General features: G+C 51.8%; 2 protein-coding genes across 3 annotated transcripts in view; one reads left to right on the top strand and one right to left on the bottom strand.

Moving 5' to 3' along the window:
- The window catches only part of MILR1 (mast cell immunoglobulin-like receptor 1), a 25,335-nt gene extending 21,484 nt beyond the window's left edge, over nt 1-3,851 (bottom strand). Inside the window, exon 1 of the mRNA XM_012732980.1 lies at nt 3,693-3,851. Coding sequence (XP_012588434.1) covers nt 3,693-3,851 — 159 coding nt within the window. The remainder of the gene's footprint in view (nt 1-3,692) is intronic.
- A 4,782-nt stretch (nt 3,852-8,633) lies between these two features.
- PECAM1 (platelet/endothelial cell adhesion molecule 1) overlaps nt 8,634-10,684 on the top strand; it is a 47,329-nt gene continuing 45,278 nt past the window's right edge. Inside the window, exons 1-2 of one of the 2 annotated variants that reach the window (XM_012733154.1) lie at nt 8,634-8,876; nt 8,961-8,987. In XM_012733154.1, the coding sequence (XP_012588608.1) occupies nt 8,843-8,876; nt 8,961-8,987 (61 nt within the window). In that variant the 5' untranslated portion in view covers nt 8,634-8,842. Of the gene's footprint in view, nt 8,877-8,911; nt 8,988-10,684 lie in introns of those variants that run through there. The other variant, XM_012733153.1, reaches the window with a different exon arrangement.

Here is a 10,684-nt window from a genome sequence, read left to right as displayed (position 1 = left end):
CCTGTGTGCAGGGAAGCGAGCGGGGAGCCGCCGGCCTCTCCCGCGCCGGCTTCCTGGCCAGTGATTTATCGCCATGGAAACGGCCGCTGGGCCCGCGGCGCCGGCGGGCCGGGCCCGCGCATTGTTGGGCCGCGCGCAGATGCACAGCTCGCGAGTTCCTTCCTCTTTCCTGTTGCAGAAAGTCCGCCGTCCCCACCGTGGTCCAGGAACTGCAGTCACACCTGAAGAGCCCGGTCTTGGGAAAAACAACCTCATTTGATTCCCCAGGGGTCGCGGGGCCGCTGCGCCAGCCGCGGGGCCTGGAAAGGGCGCGAGAACAATGCGGCCTCCCGGCTCGCCTCGCCGCCGGCCTCCCCCTCCTCTCGCTCTGCTCCCGGAGGTTTAAAAATGGACTTCCAGGCAGCCCCGGGCCGGGCCGCCTCGCGCGGCAGGGACCCCAACTCCACGTCTGCGCGCAAAACCCTCGAGGCAGGACAGAGGTGACCCCAGGCCGCCCCCACGGTGCCGGCCGGGGCAGAAAGCTGCTCTGGGGGGTGGAGTTGGGGGCAAGAGACTTGCAATGGAGGGTGCATGAGGCCGTAGAGAGGGAGAGGGGTACCCCTAGATGGGAGGGGAGACGTAAGTGCCCCGCAGGGGAGAAGCAGGAGAAGGATGAGATGCAGGGGGTGGACACGTGGGGGGTCACAGCCATTGGGGTTTCAGGTGTTGACAGCTGAGGGCCTGGGGAGAGGGGTCTGCCCAGCACCCAGCCATTCCATTCCTGACAGGCCGGGTGAGGCTGGCGGTCCCTGGCCAGGTCTGGATGTGCGTCCACAACCCAAGGGGCGAGTGAGGACCCCAGAGAGAGAGGAGGAGCAGGGAGCCTCCCTGCTCAGGAAGCCGGGAGACCCCCACCTGGCCGACCCTTCCCTGGCAGCTTGGACAAGTGTGGTCAACTCAGGGGCCATCTCTGCAGGAGGCCAAGACCGGATATCCTGGCCGCCTTCCAGGGGGCAAGAGGGGATGAGGACACCTCCGATTTACTGTTTCACTGTCCAGGGGTCAGTCTAAGAATAATTTCCTGAAATGATCCGAGAGAGACACTCCGTTGGTGAGCTGTGTTAAGAACAGCAATCTAAAACCCTGTAGCCTCCTTGAACATTCAGGATCCTTCCGAAGCACAAAATGTCCCTGCTGTCATTCCTTCTAGAATGTCTCTATTGGGAGCGCACTTGCCACTCACTCGCCCTGGGAGAGGACTTCCCAGGTTCTGATCCGCAGCGTGAATATTATTCGGGCGCGTTTTTGTCAGTGGAATATTCGGGCGCTTTTTTGTCACTGACCCCAGGGGAGCCGGATCCCAGGGGAGCCTGATGGTGAGGAAGAGCAGATGGTGACAGAGGTGGTTCTGCCAGACACCTGCCGAGCAGCCCCCCTCTTTCTCCTCGGCCGAGGGAATAAGTCTATTTGAGAGGGGACCCCAGTTCTCCTGGACTGACAGAAATGGAGCACATTTTGGCAATATGCAGCTTCCTGCTGCCCACCCCGAAAGGGCTTGCTCCCCTTCAGACCTCAGAATTGCAGGGTGAGGCCACGAGGTCGTCTAATGCAGATAATCCCCATCAATCCCTGCAGCAGGGAGCACCCAACAGCTGAGTCCCTTGGGACCCTGAAACAGGTCCTTTTTAAAAATGGGATTTGATTGGGATATTTCTCGGTTCACGCGCATTTTTGCCCGTTTTCCCCAATGGTAAGGTTTTGTGAGTCCACATTTCAGTGTCACAGCAAGCTGTGACATCGGCAAGCTGTCAGTCTTGTGATCTCTGGTGAACTCGTTCTCATTTGCGCTGGTGTGGAAAGTTCTATCCTCGTTCATTCCCTGTGGGTTCTTCACGAATCTACCAACGTAGTCAAGACAGTTCCACAAGAAGCCTGCTGTGCCCTTGACTGTCACACCTCCTTCCTGCCCTTCTAGAAGCTGCCAGTCTGTCTTCAGCTTCTAAATTTCTGCTATGTCAAAAATGTTATGCAAACAGCTTCATGTGTGGGGGCATTGGCATCTTCTCTCAGTGAGCTTCCCTGAAAGGTCATTCATCAGCATCCACAGTTGACTCCTCCTCACTGCTGAGGAATATTCCATGACATAAGATGTATTGTTCTTCTGCCAGCCACTCTTGTAGTCTCTTGGCTGAGACCTCCCAGTCACAATGAACAGACTGACGAAAAACAAAATTAATTTTGAATCTTTGGGGGCCGTAGAGATAAAAGACCCGAGTACCAGCGGGAAGAGAGCAAACTTCTGTGCCGCGCAGGTCTAAGGGAGGGTAGACGGCCCAGGACACATGGACAGAGACGCTTCACAGGGAGCTGGGAGAGGCAAATGTGTGGTCAGCAAATGTGTGGTCAGCAAATGTTTGCCATGCCAGGTAGAGATAAGGGACATTGGGGAGGCCTTAACAAACAGAGCTTGCCAGGCACCCTCAGTTTTGGTGAGAGCCCCCTTCCCGCTCCAGGCCCTTTCCTAATTCCTTTTTAGGCTGTTGTGGGGGGAAGGTCTAAGTTGTTTTTTTTTTTTTTTTTTTTTATCTCCTGGGACTTGATTGCCTTCAGCTCCAGCCAGGACCTGTAGCTTTGTTTGAACTCCTTCAAAGGGCACCTGGGCCCTTTAAATGTTTTTTGCAAATGTCTCTGGGCAGCTGCCTGTTTGGAAACAGCTCCAGTCCAGCAGGGCCCCCCCGCTGGCGGAGGGACCCCCGTGGGCCGCGTGGGTACCCTCCATTCTCCGGGTGGTGGTTTGTGCCCTTCCTGGCTCTGCCCTCCGCGTGCCTCTCACGTCTGTGGGGTTCTGCCCCTTGCGCTCTTCCCTTGCCAGCACCCAGCTGCCTTCTTCAGTAGAGATCTCCCCTTGTCTTCATTTTGTTTAATCAAGTAGTGAAGCTGTGAAGAAACAGGAAACAATGAGACAGTTGTGTGGAACACATTGAAGGATTGCATCCTAGAATAACTTTGGGGAAGAAAGTCTGCGGATTTCAACTTTTTTAGACTTTGACCCTCTTCGTCTTTGTTCTAAGCCGAAGATTTTCCTGTTATGGGACATGTCAAAAAGTCCTGAAGTGTTTTTCTTCCAGAGGTGCTAGGCAAGGGTCAGAGTTCAGCCCAGCATTCCTGGGCTTCGCTGTGGAGTCTTGGCAAGTGAGCTAACATCTCTGGGAGTCTTTTTCTCTCCTGTGCATTGAAGATAATACTGGCAGCTGAGTCATAGATTAAATGAGATAATCCACAGTAACTGGCGAGTGTCCGTAATTTCAGCAGAAACGCTGCCCCAAGGCCCCCACCCCCACCCCCAACCACACACCTCAGGCCGTTCCTCCAAAAATCTCAACCTTTTGCTGACAAATGATTTGAGGCAGCTGACCACAGTACCTAATCAGCAGCTATCAGGTTGTTTTTGAGTACATTCAGCATTTGTTCAACAGTCAAATTAAAAAAAAAACAGTCAACTTGATCCAGATCTAGTTCTGGATCAAAACTTGATAAACTGGAAACTTCCTGTACTTTCCACCAAAGTCACTTTTTATATGTAAAATTCACTGTGCTGATCTCTAGATAAACCACCTTCACCACCACCAACACCTCATTGATCACCACCTCCACCATCCCCTCCACCTTCACCTCCCACCACCATCCACCATCAACTTCACCATCACCGTTACCTTCGCCATCACCACTACCATCTCCTCCGTTACCATCACTACCTTCTCTGTCAACTTCTCCATCACCTCCACCTCCATCTCCATCATCTCCTCCAGCACCACCCTCACCACCACCATGAGGAAAGCTGAACAACAGCTCTCCAGAAAGCAGCCTCTCATTCTTTACCTCCCAGATGGAGCGTCTCTCCACAAGCCTCACACCGTGTTGGATAACCCTGCTATTAGGTCAGCTTCCCCTCAAAACTCCTCAGTGGCAGGGCCAGGCCTTGACCATTCCCTGGTGCTTAAAAGTGCTGGCTGGGACTGAGAGATGCCCCCCTCTGACCGGGGGCAGTTTTGTTCCTAGAGGGGCCTCCTAGACGATGCTGACCAGCTACACACAATCAGGCCCGGCCTGGTGCCTCCAGAGCAAAGCATTCCTGACATTCCCTCATACCTCAGCCCCGGGTAGTGCCCTGCTATACCTCAAGTTCCCTGGATATCCTGACATGAAAAAGAGAAAAACTGGAAGATGGATGTTTCAATGCATGAATGTTCTGGCATTTTTACCCACGGCTCCATTTAGCATAAGCACTCCTGAAATAGGCCGCTTCCCCGAAGTGGTCCCGAGTGAGGGTTGTCAGAGAAAATACAGGATGCCCTGTTACATTTGAATTTCCTATAAACAACAATTTCTTTGTGCCAGGCAAGACGCAGGACATAATTATAGCATAAAATGACTTGTTGCTTTTGTGAAATTTAAATGTGGCTGGGCACTAACTCTGATAACCCTGCCCTGAATTCATCCAGGGTGGGTCAGAGCTAATTGCCAAGGAGGCCTGGCCCATTTCCCGCCTGCCACCTTTCACTCAAGAGGACACAGGCCACCTCCTGTCCACTCCCCTCCACCCCCTAACGCATATACACATGAACTTCCTCCACCCTGTGAGTCATGTGTGTGTCCACTCAGGGCTGTGTCTTAGTCCTCTACCCAGGAGGGTGCCATATGAGATCGGTCACTGCAGGCCTCACAGGCAGGCAGACATGACTCTGAGGTCTGGCAGATGCTTCCCCTTCTGGCTCTGTTTCCCCACCTGTAGGAGGGAGCATGGTGTCTACCCCACCATCCACCAACCCATGGAGGCCTCGGGGGTGCTGCCAGAGATATCAGGTCTTCAATTCTGGAACTTGAGAATTTTACTTACATGGAAAAAGAGTCTTTGCAGATGTGGTTCCAGTAAGAGTTTGTCCTGGATTATCTGGGTGGGCTCCCACTGCAGTCACACGTGTCCTCAAGAAGGAGACGACAAAGAGGGTCCTCCCTGGTGGTATAATGGGTTAAAGCACAGCACTGCAAGCTGGCCGCAGCCACTGCAGCACGAGTTCAATCCCCGGCCAGGGAGCTGACCCACATGGCGCAGCAGAGCTCTCCTGACCCACCCGCTGCTTCCCTCAGCAGTAGATTTCACTAGACCCTCCTGTTTCTGCCCCCCACTCTGTCTCTGGTGACTCCTCTCACTGACCCTGCACCTCTGGCCTGTACCACAGCTCTGTATGCAGAAATAAATAAGTAAATCTCTAAAAAATAATAATTACTGCTGGGGCTGGTTTGAGATTCTTCTCCTCCCCCTGTCCCCGCTATTCAGCTATCTGAGGCTGGCTGGCCTTCAGTCTCCACAACAAGCCTATGAGATAGGTAGGGTGGGTATTAATTCTAACTGTATAGATGAGGAAAGTGAACCTCAAAACAATGAAGCTATTAAAATGCAGAGAAGGGGCTGGAATCCCAGGTTCTGATGTGTGCGTTAGTGCCTGTACATTTCCCTTTGGGGTACATGTTAAATGCTTCGTTGCTGTCAAAAGCTCACTGAGGTTAATGGATCAGACCCGTGGCCTCTGACTCGGAAATGGCCAGTCACCAGCCTTCTGAAACAGAAGGGAGTTCAGCTGGGCCGGGTGCCCGCACTGTCTGACAGGACAGCTGTCTGCCCCTCCTCACCCCAGCCTGGCCTGCTCACTCTCAGCTTCTCAGAGAAACCACGTTCTGAGATTCATTCGCAGCCGAGTTGCTGTGACTGGGTTTGTGTTACTTTCCAGGCATTTGTTTTTGTTTTTTTTTTTTCAAAAAAAAAAAAGATTTATTTGTGCATACATAACTGGGGTATAGCCAGAGGTGTGGGGGTGAGAGGATTCACCAGAGACAGAGCAGGGAGCAGAACAGGCAGAGCTACTGAAATCCACTGCCGAGGGGAACGGCGGGGAGACAAGAGAGGTCTGCTGCGCCACATGGGTCAGCTCTCTGGCCGGGGATCGAACTCATGCTACGGTGGCTTCCCATAGCTTCATAGTGCTGTGCTTTAATTTGCTGCGCCACCAGGGAGGGCCCCCTTCCCTGGTATTTGAAGGCAGAAGCACATCATGCATTAGCTGCTCTGAACCCCTTCATCCGTGTCTGAGAAGTACATAGCATACCGGGCAAACTTGGCCTGCTTTGGGGTGCAACTGAGGTCTCCAGCAGGGAGCAGTCCCTTCCTTAATTAGTTCCAGAGAGCTAAAACAGTCATGGGGAACTTTTCCCCCTTAGACTGAGGAATCCACTAAGATCAAGGGAAAGTGAGAAGATATAAAATGCCAGTCAAATTATGCAGCCCCTTTTCTGTGGCTTCATTTTCCATGGTTTCATTTACTTGTGGTCAATGAGGAGTACAATTATGATGGACAGTAGGATATTTTGAAAGATAGAAATCTTCACATAACTTTTATTACTGTGTGTTGTTACAGCCATCATTGTTGTAAATCTCTTATTGTGCCTACTTTATAAACTAAACTTGATCGCAGGGATGCATGTGCAATAGGGAAAAACTGGATAGTGTTTGATATCATCCCTTCAAGCATCCACTCGGGGGTGGTGGACATAAATATTCATGTCCCTATTTAAATGAGGTTGAAAAACTAGAAAGAGCGTCCAGTGTGGGCAAATCAGCCAAGCACAGGGTCGACAAGCCTTGCATCTTGCACAGAGGTGACGCTGTCTCATCCTCTCATAGTACTGGAGGGGAGCCCCCAGCGGCTATTTAGAAGCTGTTAGCCTTGGATTTGGGAAAGTACGCATGGGTCTCCCCACGAACAACCCTCCAATCTGTCCACTCTTCTGTTTCCAAATAAACCCCATTTGTTGTTGCTGGAACAAATGTTTGAGGACAGCGGAGATCTTGGAATATATGCTCTGTGGATGGGGAAGCGGGGGACTATTGCATAGTATTTTTTTTTTAAGACAAAATAGGAAGCATCCCATTTATATGTGTTTAGTTTGAGTGAGACATTTGTGTTTTACAAATACAGAGGTACGATAGAGGAGAAGAGATTTCCATGAGAGATGAAAAGAGTGGTTCCCGTGGAAAAAGAATGACGGGGGACAGACAGACCAACCCATGGAGTGCCGTGGTGGGGTGAGCTCGCCCCTAAGAAGTCACAGACGCTGTGAAGGACCAACCTATGTAGACTTGGCTCATGACGCTCAGCGCAGGGACCCGTGTGGTGCTGTCTGGCTGGAGTGGGTGTCATTTTAAATGATTTCAACACCCCGAAGCATGGCTTTTATTTTAAAATTCAATTTCTTTAAATTCAAAAATTTAAAGGACTAAAAAGGACACAAAGACTTAGAATGAAAATTTACACTGAAAACTGCAAATTATTGCTGAGATAAAGTAAAAAAAATAAAAGACAAAGGACGAGAGGAATCCTGTTCTTGGGTCATACTTCACAATACTGGTAACAAATCTCTCCAAATGTATTTATAGATTCAATGCAATTCTGATCAAAATTTCAAAACGATTTTTCGGTAGAAATTGACAAGCAGGGGCTCTCCCTGGTGGTGTGACAGGTTGGAGTACAGCACTATGAAGTTAAGAAGCTCTCCACAGCCACTGCAGCATGAATTCGATCCCCAGCCAGGGAGGTGACCCACATGGTGCAGCAGACCTCTCCTGACCTGGCTGCTGCTCCCCTCAGCAGTGTGTTTCAGTAGATCTACCTATTCTGCTCCCCACTCTGTCTTTGGTGAACCCTCTCAACCCCCACCTCTGGCCTGCACCCCAGTTCTTATATGCATAAATAAATAAACCTCTAAACAAACAAACAAACCAACCAAAAAAGAAAATGATGAGCTGGTTTTTAAAATCCACATGGAATGCAAAAGAGTCTAGAATTCCCCCAAAATCCTCCAAAAAGGACAAACTTGGAAGACAAACTCTACCTGACTTCAAGATGTATTATAAAGCTCCAGAAATCCAACTAGTGAGGTAGTGATGAAGACAGACAAACAGATCAGTGGCACAAATGGAGACTTCAGAATCAACTCCACACATAAGAACTCTCTTTGGACAAAGGTACATAGAAGTTAATGAGCGAGATTTCACTGCGGTGAGAAAGGAACTGAGTGGTATCTCAGAAAGCTCCTGTGGCCCTGGGTAGAGTGTGTACGTTTAGGGGTGCATGCTGCATGGGAGCCGCCACAGGAGCTCTCCAAGGTGCCTCCATCCACCGTGAAACCCCCTCCGAGGCGGGGGGGAGCCTTCGGCTCGCTGAGTTCCAAGTTGAATGTGGGACTGGTGGCAGATCTTGAGAAACCTGCAATTCTCTGGAAATTCCACTCTGTCCCACGGAGGGCCAGCCTTAGGCTATGCGGAAAGAGGCTCCCTGGGGGACCACAGGAACGGTGAGAGGTCCCCCTGGCCAGGAGTATTTGGGAGGCACCCTCACCCTGCTCTGAGAAGGGCGCGCCAGGCCAGCCAGACAGGAGACTCAGAAACACAGAGGCAAATGGCACTAGTGCCTTTTTCCCCAAAAAAACTAAACAAAGTGACTGTGTTCAGTGGCCCCTCAGGAAGGCCAGTCATTTCCTGAGGAGATATCAGGCGGGCCCAGGCCTCATTGTTCCCGATTTCCAGCAATGGCCGCCATTACCTGACCAGCACTACGGTCAGTCTCTAACGGTCAGTCTCTCCGTGGTGCTGAGAAGTCACCGGAGCCGTCTCTCTGCTTTTTGCAGGGCCAGCCTCTCACCTGTGCTTCGCGGGAGTGTCTGAGGCCACAAGGCATGCCCCAGAGGCAGGGCTGACCGCACAGGCTTCTCTCTCAGGACGCTGCTGGGCAGGGCCGGCGGGGGCAAGATGTGGCTCGGACTCCTGCTGACTCTTCTGCTCTGTGAGTCTGTTTCTTTCCCACATCACTGAAACTTCATGAGAACTGAAGCGAATGCACTCAACAGATTTCTCCTGTCTTTTCCAGGTCCAAGCCTCGAGGGGCAGGAAAACTGTAAGTTGTTCAAGTTTTTCTCTGGCTTTGCCGTATCTTTCTGTGATCCTGGAAGGCGTGTCAGACGGCTGGGGTTGAATGTTTCCAACAACTGAGAAAAATCTTCCGATGGAGACCTCATGTATTTTTCCCGCTTGGCATTTTCAGAACGTTTTAGAGCAAAAACACTTGTTCTAGTCTAATCAGTGTTTTCTAGAAGGAATATGCATTTTCTAGATGGTAGGATCAGGGAGGTGATTTTTTTTCTTAAAAGAAGTGAGTGATGCTATCACTTGTTTGTGCTCTTCTACCACAAATTTCTTCTTTCCTTCTTCTGCCCTGCCCCTGATTATTTTTATTCACGAATGAGATACGACCTGTTTGTTAGACTCATGAAATACATGAGCGCTTCGGAGTTTATGATTGCTACGACTTTTTTCCTCCCAAATCATCTGAATCAGATACTGGATTTTACTTCCCATCCGCCCAGGAGGCTGCGGTTTTATGTGCCATGTGTCCGCTCGTCCTGGGGAGGCAGCGTAGGGCTTTGGCTCACCTTGGGAGTCTGGCTAATTGTGCTTTTTAGGCTTTGAGTCTGAGATTTTGTTTTGTTGTGCCTTATCTGAAACCGTGTGACTGAGGGGGGGTTCGCTGGGCCTGGGGGCTGAGGTGGGGAGAACCCACAGAACAGAACCCCCTGACAGAGCCACTTTACTTGGCAAAGAACAGGGGTGCTGGGTCACCCAGGTCTTTGGAGACAGGGATGCAGATGAGGCTGGTTTGTGGAGGGAAGTTGAGGGGAGCGAGGGGAGCGTGGCTGCAGTCTGCTCCATTGTTCTTGCACTTCAGTGAGCATTCGATCCCCATGGCAACCGTGGGACAGGATACCCAGTATCTCCCAATCGTCCTCACTGCCCAGGGGTGTCTGTGTGCCTCAGAAATGAGCAACGCAACGGAATCCCCGCTAACCCACACCTGACTGCGGGAGCCATAGGCCTGACTCACATCTTTAAAGTCATTTTTCCTTTGCTTCTTTGAGCCTTTATCCCAGTCTGTAGAATGGGGATGATGAGAAATCTGGTGGCGGAGAGTCAGAGTGGAGCGTCTGCCCCCCCCCCCCCGGGCCGCCCCTAAGGATGTTTACTTTCCAGTGACCTTATTGTCCTTGCAGTCGGGCCCCAGGCCACCCCCTTGCCATCCACTCCTGCCCGCACTGCGCCTTGTCCTCACCATGCCCTGACAGGGCCCTCGGCTTCCCGAGCCGGCTCTGCACAGCCCCTCCCGTCCCCTCTGCCGCAGATGGCCATAACTTGCTCCCTGCCCAGGGTTTCCAGAGGACGCTCTTAGTGACTTCTGGAAAGGCCCTGGAAGTGCAGGGTTTGGAGCAAGGGAGCTGCGCTCCTTGCTCAGGCCTCCACCTTGTTGCACACTTAGGAAAGCTGAGGCCCGGAGATAAGCACTTTCGTGTGGCTATTGGCAGACAGGGGACTGGAACCAGGTGGCCCATCCCTTAGGCCCTGCGAGACCACGCTGACCGGCCGTTGGAGGTGGCCTCTCCAGCTGCTTCCTTCCTTTCATCCCAGGCCCCTGCGCCCCGGCCTCCTGCCCCAGGAGGTGACCTCATTCCTTCTTCACCTAGACAACAGTGCTGTCTGGAGGGAACTCCCTCCACTTCCTGCCCTGCCCGACTCAGGCTTATCTGCCGCCCCACCCACCCT

This window comes from Condylura cristata, unplaced genomic scaffold (assembly GCF_000260355.1).
Source record: "Condylura cristata isolate star-nosed mole 26May11 unplaced genomic scaffold, ConCri1.0 scaffold00038, whole genome shotgun sequence".
NCBI lineage: Eukaryota > Metazoa > Chordata > Mammalia > Eulipotyphla > Talpidae > Condylura > Condylura cristata.
The sequence above is the reverse complement of the archived record's forward strand: the minus strand, read 5'-3'. Positions and strand labels throughout refer to the sequence as shown.